The 19,684-nt window shown below is 41.4% G+C and overlaps 1 protein-coding gene across 21 annotated transcripts in view; it reads left to right on the plus strand.

Moving 5' to 3' along the window:
• Positions 1 to 269: 269 nt before the first annotated feature.
• SHLD1 (shieldin complex subunit 1) overlaps positions 270 to 19,684 on the plus strand; it is a 122,148-nt gene continuing 102,733 nt past the window's right edge. For 14 of the 21 annotated variants that reach the window (XM_073236894.1, XM_073236895.1, XM_073236896.1 and 11 more), the window contains exons 1-2: positions 270 to 383; positions 5,813 to 5,994. In XM_073236894.1, the coding sequence (XP_073092995.1) occupies positions 295 to 383; positions 5,813 to 5,994 (271 nt within the window). In that variant the 5' untranslated portion in view covers positions 270 to 294. The other 7 variants (XM_073236905.1, XM_073236903.1, XM_073236909.1 and 4 more) reach the window with 7 other exon arrangements.

Here is a 19,684-nt window from a genome sequence, read left to right on the forward strand (position 1 = left end):
GGTCTGGCAGTTGTGTACAGCTGAGTTGCACAGAACATATTAAAATATTGTCATTCTCCTTGTTAATCTCTCTCTACTTTGCGTAGTGTTTTCTCAAACGTACACATTAAAATTTCTAAAGATTTTAAATGTTTTTCCCGTTCCCTTTAGAGTCCACCAAGCGCATTTACCAATAAGCCTCCTCCAGAAATTGCCCAAACTAGCCGTGTGCAGAAAGTTTCACTGACGGAACGAATGCCCTCAGTCAAAATGGCTGCGATTACCTTCCATTGCCCTTGCTTGCCCACAGCAAAGATGGTTCTGGTCACTTCCTTTCCAACAGCCTTTTCCCATAACAAATATGGCGCTTCTGCTTCCGGATTCTGGGCTGCTGTTGCGCGGCGGTGAGTGTAATGGGGCCTTTCGTTGTTTCTCGGCCGGTTACCTCCATCGACTGAGGAATGTCTTGGAACTGGGAGAAGAGGGGTCGCCGCAATGCATCACATAGTGATCTCACAATTGGGAAGTTATGGCGTCTTCCCCTAACGCACGCCCAACTTCCCCTCCTCCACCGCAACACGCGGCCTCTGCAGCATCGGCTGTGGAGAATCCCCTGAAACTGCAGGCTTTTCGTGTAGATAAGGTACGGGTCCCTTCCTCCTCCGTAAGATCTTAGGTTCCCCGCCCCTCCGCCTATTAAGGTATAATTCACAAACCACAAAACTCTCGTGTTTGAAGTAAAATTCAGTGATTTAAAAAATATATCCAGAATTATGCATCCATTGCCACAGTATAATTTTGGGACATTTTCATACCCTGTACCCATTACCAGATGTGGGAGCCTTTGTTATCTTTGATAGGGCAGTTGAAGAAGTTCCTTTCTGCTGGATTCTGTTTCTTTTGTCAATTAGGAAATGGTGATCTTTTGAAAAGAGGAAGGTGTGTTAGTGATCACGAAGGACTGAAATGGAAAATGGAGAAAACATGAATGAGTCGAGGAGAGAGGGAGAGGGACTAGACATCTCAAGATTGATTTGGCCAGAATGCCCATTCCAGGTTGGCCTTAATTCATTGGGACAAGTCAGTCTGCCCTATTTGGGGACTCTTGCAATCTAGCACATGCAGAGTGGGTAGATAGTTGGGTTCATCTAGGCTGGGGTTTTGCCAAAGGGACATGATAGAAAGACAGAATGAGCAAAGAAGGGACGTTTAGAATACTAATGAGGTCATAGACCATAGAATATATTGGTTCAGGATGAAAGAAGCAAGATGGCTATTGGGTGCGAAATTGAGAGGCAAATGATGGGAGGTAGTCTAGGGAAATAGGAGCCTATGAATTGTCTTTTATCATTACTATTTCACTTATTAGAGTTAGTCACTATCAAGCACAGATACAGTCCTAAGTATTTTACAAGCATTCATGTAATTCTTAACAACAATCCTCTGAGGTAAGCATAGTCATCAAGCTATTTTTATGGATGAGAAAACTGAGGTTAAGTGACTTGCTCAGGGTGACACTGCTAAAATCTGAGAGCAAACGTTCAAAGCTGAGTCTGTTCAACTCCAGAGACCCAGCACAGTCCTGGACATTTCTGCAGGGTTTCCCAGATGGGCTCCCTGCTTCACGTGCATCCAAATCAGGTCCATGCTTCATTCAGCTAACAGAGTGAGCATTTGAAAATGCAAATTGACCATATCCTACACCAGCTTGGAAGCTTTTATTATATTGAAATTTAAATGGAAATATATATAAAAATAAGATGAACCGATGGATGAAGAGAGAGTTGGATAGATGGGTAGTTATGTGTTAAAAGAAAATCATAGTAAAATGTTAATTGTAAAATCTAGGCAGTAGCTATGTGGATGTTCATTGGATTAATTCCATTTTTCTTTAGTCTGAAAATCTTTATCTAATATACTGGGAGGGAAGAGGCTTAATTGAAAAAAAAAAAGTAAATGAAGTTAAACAGCTATTAATACCAAAAACCTGACTGACTTGGTTGGATTTGTAGGTCTGTAAAACTGTAGAGTAGTAGAAGAATGTCTGTCTTCTCTCAGTAAGCAGGCTTTGATGTACTGCAAGACTTCTTATGCCTGCAATCCCTGGGCAGACAATACTTTCCAGTACTGGAAAAGAATGGTTAGATTGTGTAATTAAAGTACTTTTAAGAGGAAAATAAGCACTTCTGGAGAAGGAAGTTGAACCACATACCAAAGGGTTTGGGGTCCATTGTATTCTACTTGCCAGCTTCCTCACTGGTTTCAGACCATAGGAAGAGTCTCATCTGTCCCTAATACTTGCTTTCTCCTGTACAAATTAACTGAGTCCCAAATAATGTTTTACAGGCACAGGTACTTGGTAATGAACAGGATACTGCCTCTCAGTAGCCATTTTTTCTTCTTTTTTTTTATTTGAATGCTCAGTTTGGAATGTAATTGACATTTAATGTAAGTGATTTCAAAAAACAAAAGATAAATACCACATCAATGTGCTGTTTTCAAAAAGGATTCCTTTAATTTGCATCACTGACACCCTCCACTGATTTTTGATTTCAAGGCACTTGCAGGCAGTCAGGATATGTAGATGTCCTTCACTGACCTATTTGTTCCCTTCCAGAAGCCTCCAGAGCAGTGATTGGTAACACGAGAGGAGAAGGAAGAGACACAGATGCCTGTAGCAGAGGTGTTTGCTGAAACCTCAGGCTTGGTTGGCTCATGTAACGTGTGAAAACACAGGATGTTCTTGCTTCTTTGGGAACCTTGATCTCCCCACTCCCTTCAGAAGCAATCAGCTGATGTCTTGGCTTACTCTCTGCCTAGTGAATGTCCACGACAGCATGTGACCAGGTGTCCTCAAACAAGAATGATCTTGCCAGGCTTCTCTGTTGATTTGTTTTAATGTATCTCCTATCTTTGCCTGGTCAGGTGGTTTTGGGGCTGCAGAACTTGGAGGCTGTGCATGTGGGAGGATGAGAGGTCATGGATCTGGGTTCATCCTAGGTTGATACTTTCTAGATGCATTTCCTTGAGCAGATTACTCTACTTTTCTGTGTCTGGGTTTGACTGACTATAAATGAGGGTAGTAATAGGATTACCTGCTTCATAGAGCTATTGTCAATAAAATTCTTAGCACAATGCCTGGCATCAAATAAGTGCTTGATAGATGTTAACTATTTTTATTATACTGTTCATGTTATTCTGAAATTGCTTCTTTCATTTAAACATACATCCCTGAGATCTTTCAAGTTCCAACTGTCATTTTTTTTTAAATTTTGGTAACATTAATCTACAGTTACAATGAGAAACATTATGTTTACTAGGCTCCCTCCTTCACCAAGTCCCCCCACACAAACCCCATTACAGTCACTGTCCATCAGCATAGTAAGATGCTGTAGAGTCACTACTTGTCTTCTCTGTGTTGCACAGCCCTCCACGTGCCTTCCCCCACCTTATACATGCTAATCGTAGTGCCTCCTTTCTTTCCCCACCCCCTTATCCCTCCCTTCCCACCCATCCTCCCCAGTCCCTTTCCCTTTGGTAACTGTTAGTCCATTCTTGGGTTCTGTGATTCTGCTGCTGTTTTGTTCCTTCAGTTTTTTCTTTGTTCTTATACTCCACATATGAGTGAAATCATTTGGTACTTGTCTTTCTCTGCCTGGCCTGTTTCACTGAGCTTAATACCCTCTAGCTCCATCCATGTTGTTGCAAATGGTAGGATTTGTTTTCTTCTTATGGCTGAATAATATTCCATTCTGTATATGTACCACCTCTTCTTTATCCATTCATCTACTGATGGATACTTAGGTTGCTTCCATTTCTTGGCTATTGTAAATAGTGCTGCGATAAACATAGGGGTGCATCTGTCTTTTTCAAACTGGGCTGCTGTATTCTTAGGGTAAGTTCCTAGAAGTGGAATTCCTGGGTCAAATGGTATTTCTATTTTGAGCTTTTTGAGGAACCTCCATACTGCTTTTCACAATGGTTGAACTAATTTACATTACCACCAGCAGTGTCGGAGGGTTCCCCTTTCTCCACAACCTTGCCAACATTTGTTGTTGTTTGTCTTTTGGATGATGGTGATCCTTACTGGCGTGAGGTGATATCTCATTGTGGTTTTAATTTGCATTTCTCTGATGCCAACTGTCATTTTTAATAGCTATGTAGTAATCCATAATTTAGACTATGCCTTCTCCCAAACCTGTTCCTTCTCTTGTCTTCTCTGACTCAGTCGCTATAACCCAGCCACCAAAGCTGCTACTCCTGGTTGACTCAGTTCCTCATTAGCCCCTGTATCCACTCAGCTCTTAAGTTCCACTCTCGTTTTGCCTCCTCAATATTTTTTTAACCGGCTCCCTCCTTTTGACCAGTAGTGCCCTGCCCTCGTTCATGTGCTCTTTCTCTCTCACCAGGACTGCTGCAGGTGAATGAATTCCTGTTGCTTCTGAGATTGCCTGCCACTGGGCTTAGACCCTGCAAATCCACTTTTCATCCAACTGCCAAATCTGTTGCTCTGTGTAACTCCTCTGCATGGTACATGGTGATCCATGGCTCTGCATGGTACCTGGTGACCCATGGCAGTTATGACACATGGTGTTGGCTAATATAAGATTTAGATGACAACTTACAAGGCAGAGAATAGCAGAGGATCCAAAATCTCCCCAGGCTTGCAGTTCTTTTATAGGGAGATGGGCAGGCTGGTTGTGCCGCAAAGAGCCCCCCAATAGAGAACCCATTGCCCTGAGAAGACATAGACCCTGGAAGGGTAAGGGACCATCTGATTTTTAACAAGAAATGTCCAAATGCTGAACCTAATAAACCACCAGGTAGAGTTTGTGTATCCAAGTTGCTGACAGCAGCCAAGCCTTTCTGTCCCTCCCAGAGCTGGCACAGGAAGAGGAGAGTGCCCCACAGCCATCTGCCTGAGAGCGCAGGGTCTGTCCCTCCTGTTACTTAGTACATGACTGTGCCTTGCTTGACTCTGGCTTTAAACTCCCAGCACCTCATGTGACTCATGGTTGTCCAAGCTGGCTCCTCTCTGGTGTTTGTGCTGTTCCCCAGCCCTGGCCTGGCCTGGGGATAACCTCCTCCAGAAAGCCGCCTCCCCTTTCTGGACTCTTCTCCATCTTGTCGTTGTGTTAACATGGTATATCTCTGTGTTTGGATCATCCCAAACTGAGCAACTTGAAGGAAAGGTCTATCACACCCACCTTTGTGGCCCCAGGGCCTGGCATGTTAAGTCACTGACTGACTGCAAGTTTGAGTAGGCCGCAGAAGAAAATGCGAATCTGTAATCTTATTCCCCAGTGGTTAAACCACTGAATTCATTACCACTGAAATTAATTTGGGATATACCCTTCCAGACTTGTTTTTTTCTCTGTATTTCACACAAACAAACACAACGCACACACACCACATCTCTCACACATGCTATTTTATTTTATAAAATGTATACCAAACCCTACCTATTGTTATAAAAAATGTTTCCATTTCATATAACATGAACCGTTTCCCTTCTCACTGCATATTCTCAGCCCTTGGATCGTGGTACTGCACAGTATTTCGTTCTTATCAGACACGCAGCTTGTTTCCATCTGATTTTATTAATGGTTTTCTGTGTAGAGAGTATTTGTTTCCCATGATGAAGAAACATGGTAAACTCATGCTGGGCCTAAAGTAGAGACAAGGAAGATGACTAATAATGGGCAAGTAAATAATGCTACTGTTGTTTGGCCTTTAAAATGCTAGAACTTGAGTCCTTCAAGCCGTGACTGTCATGGAAGCTCCTCTTACGCAATGCCTTTTGTATTGAATTGTTTTATTTTCTCTGTGGCAGGACTATGGCAACAGAGGAAGCCACTCCAGGCAGCCAGTCAGAGGAGAGCAATGCTCTGGACCTGCCATCTGCTTTTGACTTGAGGGATTATGTGCTGCAGAGACCCAACCAGGAGGTCAACAGTGAGGCTTTTAGTTCTGTGGAAGCCCCTTCATTTCCCTGCTCTTCTGATGTGGATCCAGGTAAGAAGCGGAGTTTAAACCAAACTAACGTTAAAAAAGCCCACACAGTTGACATATACAGGCATGTGATTGTTTCTCCTCTAATAGCAGATCTCTGAGGAATGATTCATTGTCCTGGATAGAAAAAATTCTAAGCAAAACTGTGGGGAGAGACTTCAAAGGTCAGCCTCCTGGGTGGAACCAGGACAAGGAGCTGTTTCCTGGAGACCTTTTTTGTTTGAGTTCCTTTCTGATCTGCATCCAGATGCCTTCAGGGACAGGGGAACACTTAACTCAGTAGGGAGAGAGTGGAATTATTTTTGTTTTGTTTTGTTCTTCCAAATCTTTGGAAAATAGCAGTGTGGGCCTGTTATGTTTTATAGATAATAGTAATTGGGACTTTGGTATTTGTTCTTTGAAGGATAGTCTGGAATCAGGTAACAACTTTTCTACAAGTCTCCCTGACTGAATTGCCAAAAAGTGTATGATTTGAGCTTAATGATAATTCTTTCACATGGTTAGTAACCAGCTCTTGTTGTAAAGCCCATCTGGTCCTTGTTCATTTGCCTAATCCAGACCTGGAGGTCCACACACATGGATTCATACCTCTGCCACTTACTGGCTGTGTGACTTGGGGTGTGTTTCTTAACCCATCTGAGCTCTGTGTAATTGACATCATCACTTAGATTTCTATCAGACTTCTTAAATGTGATATATCCTAAATCAGATTTCTAATTCCTATGCCCCCTCCCAGCTGCCTTCTCCTTCACATACACACACCTCCTCTTTGAGGCTTTCTCATTTCAAAAAAGTGCTTCTGTCCTTCTGTTTACTTAGGCAAAAACCTAGGCATTGTCCTCAACTTCTCTCTCTCTCTCAAATCTGACATCCAGTCCATCAGCAAGTCCTGTCAATTCTACCTTCAGAATAAATCTAGAATCGAAACAGTTTTGCCATCTTCTCTGCTGCCACCCCGGACTGAGCCACCATCATGTGCCTCCTAGATGATGGTAACAGCCTCCTAACAGGCTTTTTCCACAGCTGCCCTCATCCTCCTACAATCTCTTTTCAACCCAATGACCAGAAGGATCCTTTAAAAATATCAATCAGATCATGTTAGTCCTTGCTGCAAAATGCCCTTGGCTTCTCATCTGACTCAGAACAAAAGCCAAAGTCCTGCCCTGCCCTCAGGGCCCTGGACATGCCAGCAGCTCTGACCTCACCCCCTGCCAGGCTGCTGGCCCTCACTGGGCTGGCCTTCCGCCACCCCGTGTGTGTGCTGCCCTGCGGGAGGCTCCTCTTGCCTCCTGTGTCTTAGAGCCAGCCACCCACCCTCCGACGTTCCTTCCTTGTACCCATCCCTGGCTTTATTCTTCTCCACAGCACCAGTGCCCTTTGGCACCCTGAGTATTTGATTGTTTATTTGTTTGTCTCCCCGACTGGAATATAAATTCCAGGATAGCAGGTATGCAATAAATACTTGGGTGAGGAATGATTGAGAAAATGTTAGCTGTCATTATTATTTCATTAAGAGGCACGCCTGAATGGGTTTAGGACTAAAGTTGAACACAGCATAAAACCTCTCCATGCCACTCCCTGCTTCCCACACGCACACGTAGCTTAGGGATGGATCGCTTTGGAAAGGTCCGTGTGTAAGGAAGGAGTGGGAGTCATGGGCAGCACTGAATTAGGTAAGGCCTGAATCGGCCCCATGGCATGATCAGGGGAGGAGGAGATTGTCAGATTTCCTCTGCCTCCCAGAGTAAGTCAAAATGTGTAACTGATCGATCCACAGCAGAACATTTAAGGTACACAGAGTAAGTTATAAATTATGGTGCAGCAGTGTAAACTCTGTGCCATTACCGACAAGACAGAGCACAAGAGGCACGTGAGGTTGTCTTAGACCCTGTGAGTCCCTCCATGCTTGTGCCCTTTGGAAACCTGTTTCTTCTCACTTTCTCTCCTCCCTGCTTGGGCCTTGGCACCATTCCTCAGGTGCCCAGGGCCTTCCTGTGTCATCCATCAAAACTTCTGAAAAAACAGTTCAAAACTTAGGTAGACTAAAACACAAATGACTGATTGTAGCTGCAAGTATTTGCTTTTCCAGGAAGGTCTTTGCTTAAAAGTACTTCGCCTTAACCTGAAATAATGATTTAATTCCAGGAATCAAGGATAGGTAGGAGAGAGATTTGGGGGGTATGCCTCTTTGATGTCCCTGAAATGCATCCTATTTTGCTCCCACCCCCACAGAGTCTCACACTCCCTCTACACCCCACCCTCCAACTTGAACCTTAGCGTCCAATCTCATCTCCTACTTCTTTCCTGTGGCTGTGTCTGATTATCCTCTGCAGCATGTGTTTAAAACACTCAAGTTAGTTTGTACCTGTGTATGATCATTTTTTTCTGCATAGATGCTGGAAAGTCCTAGAATACTTGAATAATGATCACTCCCATTTATGGAGGACTTGCTCCCTGTCAGGTTTTGTGTATCTGGCTCCATGCTACGTGTTTCACAAAGGTTGCCGCTTTTAACTCTTAACAAACCAGAGAAATGGCTATCAGCTCTTTTTTATAATGGAGGCTTAGAGAAGGTAAGAGACTTGCCAAATGTCACTTAGTAAGTGGCAGAGCTGGGGTGAATCCAAAGGCAGCTTTTAAAACAAATTTTTACTGAAAAAAGCACTTTTTCTAACCTGGAAAATAACCAAGTAGATGACACCATTGAGAGAAGGAACTTCTGGAAATAAATTTTGGCAAATTTGTTAGAGTGATAGAGCAGACAACTCATTTGGGGACGGGGTAATTTTAGGGCAGAATAATTTTTTATAGTATTCAGATTTAAATATTTAAAAACAATTTTATTTTGTTGTGTACTCTTCCATTCTGTAGTACTTTTGTATGTGTTATGTCATTTATTATTCACAGTACTCATTACAGTTGTTTTAAAAATGGACCAGGTTCCAGAACTAAGTGAAAATGGTATCTTTCAGCCATCATGGGAGCAAGGATTAGGCTGGGATCAAAGGGAAGACAGGCATCCTGTTTACTTACTAGTGCTCTATCTGATGGTTTATGCTGAGCAGAAATAAATGCACTGTTTATCCACCAGAAAGGGAACTTCATTCTGATATGACTAGAAGTTTACGTAGCATGGAAGGCTATTTATTTTGTTTTCACATTCCAGAGCTGCCTTTGTGAGAAAGAGATTTTCTACAGAGTGAATTTAGGAAAAGTTGTCACTGGTAATGTAGCCATCACCAAGCAACGAACGTGAGGTGAACAGCCCTGAACTCTCAGGGAAGTCACGGCCCTAAATGCCCCACTGATTTGTTCTGCTCTGACCATCTTGCAACTCCAGTTTCTCAGAAGGGGCTAGGGGCCTGAGGTTCACATTTTCTCTTTGTAAGTCAGGTCTTCATTCCTTCCCCTCCACTGAATGTTCATAGGTATTTGTAGTTACACATTTTCTCCCTAACAGTCTTTCAGCAGACCATTGCCCACATTTTAATGGGGTTCTGATAACCCTGGATCCGTTGTTTGCTCAGAGACACAGCCTACCTTTACATTGTTATCTTGGTTTTCTTATAGTTACTGTTCTAGCTCAGATTCTTTTTTTTTTTGATATCATTAATCTATAATTACAGAAAGAACATTATGTTTACTAGGTTCCCCCCTTCACCAAGTCCCCCCAACATACCCCTTCACAGTCACTGTCCATCTGCGTAGTAAGATGTTGTAAAATCACTACTTGTCTTCTCTGTGTTGCGCAGCCCTCCCTGTGCCCCCCATGCAGTATACATGCTAATCGTAATGTCCCCTTTCTTTTTCCCCCCTTATGCCTCCCTACCCTCCCATCCTCCCCAGTCCCTTTCCCTTTGGTAACTATTAGTCCATCCTTGGGTTCTGTGATTCTGCTGCTGTTTTGTTCCTTCAGTTTTCCTTTGTTCTTACACTCCACATATAAGTGAAATCATTTGGTACTTGTCCTTCTCTGCTTGGCTTATTTCACTGAGCATAATACCCTCTAGCTCCATCCATGTTGTCGCGAATGGTAGGATCTGTTTTTTTCTTATGGCTGTGTAATATTCCATTGTGTATATGGACCACATCTTCTTTATGCATTCATCTCCTGATGGACATTTAGGTTACTTCCATATCTTGGCTATGTAAACAGTGCAGCAATAAACATAGGGGTGCATCTGTCTTTTTCAAACTGGAGTGCTGCATTCTTAGGGTAAATTCCTAGAAGTGGAATTCCTGGGTCAAATGGTATTTCTATTTTGAGCATTCTGAGGAACCTCCATACTGCTTTCCACAATGGTTGAACTAATTTACATTCCCACCAGCAGTGTAGGAGGGTTCCCCTTTCTCCACAACCTCGCCAACATTTGTTGCTGTTTGTCTTTTCAATGATGGCGATCCTTACTGGTGTGAGGTGATATCTCATTGTGGTTTTAATTCGCATTTCTCTGATGATTAGTGATGAGGAGCATCTTTTCATGTGCCTGTTGGCCATCTGGATTTCTTCTTTAGAGAACTGTCTATTCAGCTCCTCGGCCCATTTTTTAATTGGAATATTTGCTTTTTGTTTGTTGAGGCATGTGAGCTCTTTATATATTTTGGATGTCAATCCTTTATCTGATCTGTCATTTATGAATATGTTCTCCCATACTGTAGGATACCTTTTTGTTCTATTGATGGTGTCCTTTGCTGTACAGAAGCTTTTTAGCTTGATATAGTCCCACTTGTTCATTTTTGCCTTTGTTTCCCTTGCCTGGGGAGATAAGTTCATGAAGAAGTCACTCATGTTTATGTCCATGAGATTTTTGCCTATATTTTTTTCTAAGAGTTTTATGGTTTCATGACTTACATTCAGGTCTTTGATCCATTTGGAGTTTACTTTTGTGTATGGGGTTAGACAGTGATCCAGTTTCATTCTCTTACATGTAGCTGTCCAGTTTTGCTAGCACCATCTATTGAAGAGACTGTCCTTTCCCCATTGTATGTCCATGGCTCCTTTATCGTATATTAATTGGCCATATATGTTTGGGTTAATGTCTGGAGTCTCTATTCTGTTCCACTGGTCTGTGGCTTGTTCCTGTGTCAGTACCAAATTGTCTTGATTACTGTGGCTTTGTAGTACAGCTTGAAGTTGGGGAGCGAGATCCCCCCCACTTTATTCTTCCTTCTCAGGATTGCTTTGGCTACTCGGGGTCTTTGGTGGTTCCATATGAATTTTTGAACTGTTTGTTCCAGTTCATTGAAGAATGCTGTTGGTAATTTGATAGGGATTGCATCGAATCTGTATATTGCTTTGGGCAGGATGGCCATTTTGATGATATTAATTCTTCCTAGCCAGGAGCATGGGATGAGTTTCCATTTGTTAGTGACCTCTTTAATTTCTCTTAAGAGTGTCTTGTAGTTTTCAGGGTATAGGTCTTTCACTTCCTTGGTTAGGTTTATTCCTAGGTATTTTATTCTTTTTGATGCTATTGTGAATGGAATTGTTTTCCTGATTTCTCTTTCTATTAGTTCATTGTTAGTGTATAGGAAAGCCACAGATTTGTGTGTATTAATTTTATATACTGCAACTTTGCTGAATTCCGATATTAGTTGTAGTAGTTTTGGAGTGGAGTCTTTAGGGTTTTTTATGTACAATATCATGTCATCTGCAAATAGTGACAGTTTGACTTCTTCTTTACCAATCTGGATTCCTTGTATTTCTTTGTTTTGTCTGATTGCTGTGGCTAGGACCTCCAGTACCACGTTGGATAACAGTGGGGAGAGTGGGCATCCCTCTCTTGTTCCCAATCTCAGAGGAAAAGCTTTCAGCCTCTTGCTGTTCAGTATGATGTTAGCTGTGGGTTTATCATATATGGCCTTTATTATGTTGAGGTACTTGCCCTCTATGCCCATTTTGTTGAGAGTTTTTATCATGAATGGATGTTGAATTTTGTCAAATGCTTTTTCAGCATCTATGGAGATGGTCATGTGGTTTTTGTCCTTCTTTTTGTTGATGTGGTGGATGATGTTGATGGATTTTTGAATGTTGTACCATCCTTGCATCCCTGGAATGAATCCCACTTGGTCATGGTGTGTGATCCTCTTGATGTATTTTTGAATTTGGTTTGCTAATATTTTGTTGAGTATTTTTGCATCTATGTTCATCAGGGATATTGGTCTGTAGTTTTCTTTTTTGCTGGGGTCTTTGCCTGGTTTTGGTATTAGGGTGATGTTGGCTTCATAGAATGAGTTTGGGAGTATTCCCTCCTCTTCTATTTTTTGGAAAACTTTAAGGAGAATGGGTGTTATATCTTCTCTGTATGTCTGATAAAATTCCGAGGTAAATCCATCTGGCCTGGGGTTTTTGTTCTTGGATAGTTTTTTAATTACCGATTCAATTTCGTTGCTGGTAATTGGTCTGTTTAGATTATCTGTTTCTTTCTGGGTCAGTCTTGGAAGGTTGTATTTTTCTAAGAAGTTGTCCATTTCTCCTAGGTTTTCCAGCTTGTTAGCATATAGGTTTTCATAGTATTCTCTAATAATTCTTTGTATTTCTGTGGGGTCCATTGTGATTTTTCCTTTCTCGTTTCTAATTCTGTTGATGTGTGTTGACTCTCTTTTTCTCTTAATAAGTCTGGCTAGAGGCTTATCTATTTTGTTTATTCTCTCGAAGAACCAGCTCTTGGTTCCATTGATTTTTTCTATTGTTTTATTCTTCTCAATTTTATTTATTTCTTCTCTGATCTTTATTATGTCCCTCCTTCTGCTGACCTTAGGCCCCATTTGTTCTTCCTTTTCCAATTTAGATAATTGTGACATTAGACTATTCATTTGGGATTGTTCTTCCTTCTTTAAATATGCCTGGATTGCTATATACTTTCCTCTTAAGACTGCTTTTGCTGCGTCCCACAGAAGTTGGGGCTTTGTGTTATTGTTGTCATTTGTTTCCATATATTGCTGTATCTTCATTTTAATTTGGTCATTGATCCATTGATTATTTAGGAGCATGTTGTTAAGCTTGTGAGCCTTTTTGCTTTCTTTGTACAATTTATTTCTAGTTTTATACCTTTGTGGTCTGACAAGTTGGCTGGTAGGATTTCAATCTTTTGGAATTTACTGAGGTTCTTTTTGTGGCCTAGTATGTGGTCTATTCTGGAGAATGTTTCATGTGCACTTGAGAAGAATGTATATCCTGTTGCTTTTGGATGTAGAGTTCTATAGATGTCTATTAGGTCCATCTGTTCTAGTGTGTTGTTCAGTGCCTCTGTGTCCTAACTTATTTTCTGTCTGGTGGATCTGTCCTTTGCGGTGAGTGGTGTGTTAAAGTCTTCCCAAATGAATGCATCACATTCTATTTCCTCCTTTAATTCTGTTAGTATTTGTTTCACATATATTGGTACTCCTGTATTGGGTGCATATATGTTTATATTGCTTATATCCTCTTTTTTGACTGAGCCCTTTATCATTATGTAATGTCCTTCTTTATCTCTTGTACTTTCTTTATTTTGAAGTCTATTTTGTCTGATACTAGTATTGCAACACCTGCTTTTTTCTCTCTGTTGTTTGCATGAAATATCTTTCTCCAACCCTTGACTTTTAATCTGTGCATGTCTTTGAGTTTGAGGTGAGTCTCTTGTAAGCACCATATAGATGGGTCTTGCTTTTTTATCCATTCTATTACTCTGTGTCTTTTGATTGGTGCATTCAGTCCATTTACATTTAAGGTGATTATTGAAAGATATGTACTTATTGCCATTGCATGCTTTAGATTTGTGCTAGCTCAGATTCTTAACATGTCCAGCTCCCAACCCAACAAGCATTCTTAATTTATGTGTTTACTGCTGTGTATTGTCAGGACATTGATCTTCTAGAGGTTGGTGAAGACAGCCAAAGGTTTGCAGTTGGGTAGTCATCCAAGGCATTGGACTGTAATCACCCTTGTACTCACCCACCATTGGCTGAACTCATATAACTTGTGCTTGGCTTAAAATAAAGTTGACTATCTGAAGAACTGGCAGAACATAGCAGGTTGCTTACAGGGTAATGAAGGTCTAAGGGTGAACCTAGGACTTGGCTACCCCAGCTAGTGGGTGAAATAGGAGCCAGGAGCTGATCACTAGGATTCAGTCAAATTACCCCAATTGTCAAAACCTCCAGTCCAAATCCAGACATACAGTTGGCAAGTGATGGTATGGAATAGAAACCCAGGCAGGTGGCATGCAGTGGGCAGGTGGCTTATCAGCAGGTAGCAGGGTGCCATCTTCAAGGTTGGAGTCAGTGTCATAGTTCTAACCCTTGGAAGAATAGCAGTGAGAGTGTCCTCAGTTTTAGGAGGTGGCAGGGACCACTGCCAAAGCCAGGTTATAAGGACATGGGCCCAGGCTTAATTAAGCTAACTTTTGTAAAGCATTCCCCATTTCACCTTGCAGCTGCCTCTGTCTGTGGGCCTGTCACTAACTGCACTGGTCTTCCCAGCCGGGCTTTTGGAAGGGGTTGCCTTCATTCCACTTCCTCTCGCTGTGGTCCCTCATTCCCAGCAGGTGACCTCCACCTCTGCTGTGCACTTAACTAAGCCTGCCCTAGCTCAGAGGCCAGTCATCTTCCCCAGGAGCTAAACCTGATGGACCCTTCTCTGCACTTATTAAGCCCAATGGCCATATCACTGTCCATGCCCTAGAGGAGGATTTTAGTAACAAGGAACATGAGATTTAAGAACACTTTCCAAGAAACTAAAGAGTTGATAAGAATCCAAGAGTGCTAGTCAGAAAAACCTCAAAGCCTTCGTGATTTCCATACGGGTACCCAAAGGCAATCAAGGCCGGGCTTTATCTATATATAAACAGAGCTCATCTGTGTTGAAGTGACCAGCCACTTCTCATGACATGCTGGTGGAGCAAACTATTTGTCACCTAAGCCAGGCACAGGATTATGAAACTCCCTCCTGCCCTTCTTGGTGAGATTGGGCAGAAGACCAACATGGCCAAAAACATCTTCCCGAAATACCATTTCCATCGCGTTCCTCTGAGTCCCCTTGAAATGTTGTACATTTCCACTTCTCTGACAACTTCAGTCAAAGCTCCCATGCCTCATTTTCAGGACTCTGTGTATCCTGGTGTGCGAGGTATTTGTTCAAAATATTCAACAACCAGTTCAGCATTAATGCAATATTTTAACAACTGGCAAGGCTGTATGGGTGCATGCCAGCTGAATACAGGCCCATGCTGGTGGCTAACTACTCATTAACACAGGCCTGTCACTCCTGTTGGGCCTGTTTTTTGTGCTGAGTCAGGCCACAAAGTCTCAGCTCCATTGTTCTCGTCCTTGATATGTGCTCCCTCCTCCCTGGTCAACTCTGCCACACTCCAGAGACTGCTGAATCGAATCTGGTGTTTACTCCCTGCCTCTTCAATACTTGTTTCCTCTTTCTTTTGTTTCTGGGCTCAAGGAAAGCACAGAGTAAACAGAATAGAAGTGCCCAGCAAAGTGGCAAATGGTCTTGGATGAACCTCTCAAAAGCAAGGTCACAAAGGTTTCCTGGAGGTGAAGTCCTACTTGTACTACTGCTGCTTGATAAAATCTTGGTAGCTCGTGTGGCACATCTCTTCTGAGCAACTCTGTAACCTTTGTCCTGGAAGGCAGCCACGGTGCATCCTAATAAGGAACAAAGAGTTTCTCTGAAGCTATTGCTTAGACATTGCAATATGGAGGTGGGAAATCTTAGCCCTTTCCTCAAACTAACTTCTAAGAGCTGTTGGAGAAATTGGTTGAATGTATACAGCCAATTGAATGTTACACACAGTAAGTCTTGGATGAGTAAAGGCACTGGCTGATAAGTGGCTATAAGTGTAAAGAAAGCAGTGGTCTAATGTCCCCCTTATTCTCCTTTTGGAATCTGTCAGTATCCCAATCTTCAATGGCCATTTTATAATCTGCATATTTAAGTATTTTATCCAAGTAATTTAATATTTAAAGGCATATAAACAGGTCTTTTTTTCCTTCCCTTGACTCATGTGGTCCCTATTTGTTATTCTCGAAATTTTTATTTCCATAAGATTAAGCTTTGAAATCTAAAATCTCCAAACAGAATTTATATCATAATTATGGAATTCTGAATGTGGAATTATTGTTTTAAATAGGAGTCAGGGTATATTTTAGACATGTAAATGCTAAAGACATTTTCTTTATAGGTGCATTAAATGATGCCCAACCTGTGGCTCATGACCCAGCACCTTCTAAGCACACTGGACCTAAGATACAGTGGTGAAGGGACAGAGGGAGATTGAGGAGCCAGTTCTCTGATAAATCGTAGAACAAAATCTGTACTTCCCAACACATAGCAAGTTGATGGGGCTTAATTTGGAAAGTTTGCATGTTCTGTGGCTCCACGTTTGTTTCCAGTTCCTGGATTGACTTATGGAGATTTAGACATCAGACTGTTTTCAGGTCCAAGGTGGCGTTTTGAACTCTTTGCTTCTTACTGTTGGAAGACACCATTGTGTCTTCATTGTGTGGCCCAAGTAGTGAAGGCTAAACCATAAGTTTATATGACCGAGGCCCACAGATTTAGGGAATGTTACAGCTTTTGGGCCAGTGGTTTTCAAACTGTGCTCTAGGCAGCCCTTTAGGAGCTATAGGGTCGGGACTGGGAAGAAGAGTGAGGGGGGTGGGGGTGGTCCCTGGCCTCCCCAGTCTTGCTCTCCATAACAGCTTATTTATCTGTGGGCTTCTAGATAAGCATTCATTGGAAGAAAGGATGTCAGGGCTAAAAAGGGTTTGAAGACCAGCAAGCTTACTTAGTTGTCTCATTTTCTACCAGGGCAAGTCAAACCCCACGGTAATAAAGAAAATCACCGGAAGTCACATAGCAACCTGGCAACTCGTTTCCTCCATGGCCCTCTGTACAGACTACTTTCCATGGCGACTTTTCCATTCCCTTTTTTAAAAATCAAAAATTATAGCTAAGATTTAGACTACTAAATTTTAGATTTCTATAATAATATAGATAACATTATGTAGACATTAGAGATGATATAGTTGAAGAGTATAAATATTTTTAGAGGCTCAAGACTGTTATTTGCCATCTGTGACATCTTTCCTTGCTCCTCACTCTCAAATTGAAGAATTTGGCAGAAGAGACTGGCTGACTGCTGTGTATTTTGCCTGCAGTTACTGTTTTAAAAGGAAATCCCAACTGAGTTGAAAACCAGACTGAGTTCTTGTGGAGAGCCACACCTCCAGGCATTTATCTTTTCAGTCTGCGTGTACAGCAGCGACCCTGGTCTGACCCGATACTGTCCTCAAGGGCTTCTCCAAGTGAAGATTCATGACTTGTCACCCAGTTGTGTCTTCTCAAGATATGAGAAAATAACTTGATCAAAATAGTCAAATATTAACACCATCACTAGTATCTTTCACTGTAGGTATTCATAGGACAGGGGAAACTATACACAATTGAGAAGATGTGAGAAGACAGAAGAATTAATAGTTTATCACTTAATATACACGTATATTCCAAACACTGTGCTGTGCATTTTATATGCATAGTTCCTTCTGATTCTCATCTCCACCTCCAATAAATAAATACTGTTATAATCCATGTTACCCATGAGGAAATAGAGCCTTAGAGAGGTGACATACTAATATGTTACCCAAAGAATGGTGGAAAACAGACTTGTGGATCAGTCTGACTTCAAAGGTAGAACTTTAAAGAAATACAAACATCCAGGGATAAATGAGTACTAAGTAGTAAATATAAGTCTTAAATATTTGCAGTTTTTCCATTTGGTCTCTGTTAACTTCCTACCAACTCTACTAACTGAATCTTTTCAACATCAGCACCCTCCCTTTCTGGGATGACAAGGACTCTGGTTCATTTGACCAGTGTTGTGCCTACTGCCCACTGGGCTCCCTTTTGAACCTCTTGTCCTCTCATTGTTGAAGAAGCTCCAACTACCTGCAGACTAATTGGGAAGAAGGCAGTGCCTTCTCAGTTAAATTTCTCACACCAGGTAGGATCCAACTTCCTGTAAAAACCAAGGGAAGAAAACAAGTTAGCAGTTTTAACTCTGCTGGAATACATCAACCCTTGATAGCTTTTTCTCTCTGGAAGAAATTTTCTCATCTGGCTCAGGGAACTCTTCTTATTCTTGGCTCTCTGCCCTTTGAAGTTTTAAATCATGCTCTTTGCCAAGTGGTTGCCCTTTATGACCTACACGCTCCCTGGAGTTTTTGGTAGAGCTGGGTTTTGCTAACCTGCTTGAAGTTACAAAAACCCAGCTTATTGGAACAGAACTTTTAAGGTAAGTGCTTTATAGTTCATCCCTGGGCCCCCCATCCCCCATGCTTGCTTGTAAGGATTCATATTCTGCCCACTGCCTGGTCTGATCACACAGTGCCTGCCTGCAGCTGCTGCCTTCTAAAACTGACCTGTGAGCAGACAGTAGGGGTAGGGCCTGTCACATAGGGCCTGACTGACTAAAGGCTGGTTGAATGAATAAATGAAAAGCATATATATAAGTGAAATTTGATGAAATTTAAAAATAGATATAAAGTATTACAGTACCTTGATCACCAGTTTATAATTTTGGGACCACATTTAAGCTGCGAATGATCTTATGTGTACTATAGGCCAAGAAAGTTTCTAACTTGAACAGTATATAAGCCCTTGCATAATATTATATAAGCCTCTTACATAAACGCTGCAGCTTTGCTTAACTCCCATTTGGAAAGTCTTCAGATCAGCCCATACTGGCCTGTCTCCAAGGCCCTGGCTTTTTCCCTTATAAGAAAACAGCAGAGAAATGAACATCTATGAGGAGATACAATGTTCCTGAGAGTAGAAAATTATCACTAAATTTCCTCATTATGAAGAAACTGTGCTCCAAATAGAGTTGTTTCTTTAATTAATTTTTTCAGCAAATAATTTCTCAAATTACAGTGCATGAGATTATGGCTTTAAAGATACCCCTAAAGACTGCTTTTAAAAACTGTTTTCTTAAGCAAACTATATTCTCATTACATTTTGTAGTATTGAGAGTTTTTTTCCTGCTTACAGAGTAATACAGTTGAGGGGAAATTTTAAGTCAATTCTAAAAACAAGCCAAGAGATTTAGTTCCATTTCTTCAGAATATGTTCAGCAGTTGTCCAGAATTTTCTTCTACAAAGAACTCTTGGAAAATATTAGGGAATGTTAGGCACAGTATAAATAAAAGGATGAGGAAGTTGCCCATGGGCCAACACCATTTTAGAATTAGAGTTTGGTGGAGAACGGGTTAAAATAATATCCCGTTTCTACCTAGTAAATACTTAAGCTGCTGCTCTGCGTCTCCAACCTCGAGGTGGTGCCAGGCAGTCACTTGTTACGGAGTAGTGTTTATATCTACTGCCCTCTAGTGACTACTTTTTATATATTCTTGAGCCTAACCAAGAAAAAGAATTTAAATGCATCATATGTAAGTAAGCCTTTGTAATTCACTGTTCGCAGTTTTGTGCCTATTAGAGACGGAATTTAAAGTTGTTAGAGGATTATTTTACTCAGCTGAAAACTTAGAAGCTAATTTGTCTTAAGGCTACCAGTGTTAGATCTAGTTATTGCATTGATGTAACTTAAGGATACCTTTTCATTTATCTTACTTTATTGATTGCAGACTGGAATACAAAGAATGATAGCTGATTTTTCTGTGCACAGTTGCCAAGTAAGAGTTGTGC

The sequence above is a fragment of the Manis javanica genome, chromosome 5 (assembly GCF_040802235.1).
Source record: "Manis javanica isolate MJ-LG chromosome 5, MJ_LKY, whole genome shotgun sequence".
In the NCBI taxonomy this organism is placed as follows: domain Eukaryota; kingdom Metazoa; phylum Chordata; class Mammalia; order Pholidota; family Manidae; genus Manis; species Manis javanica.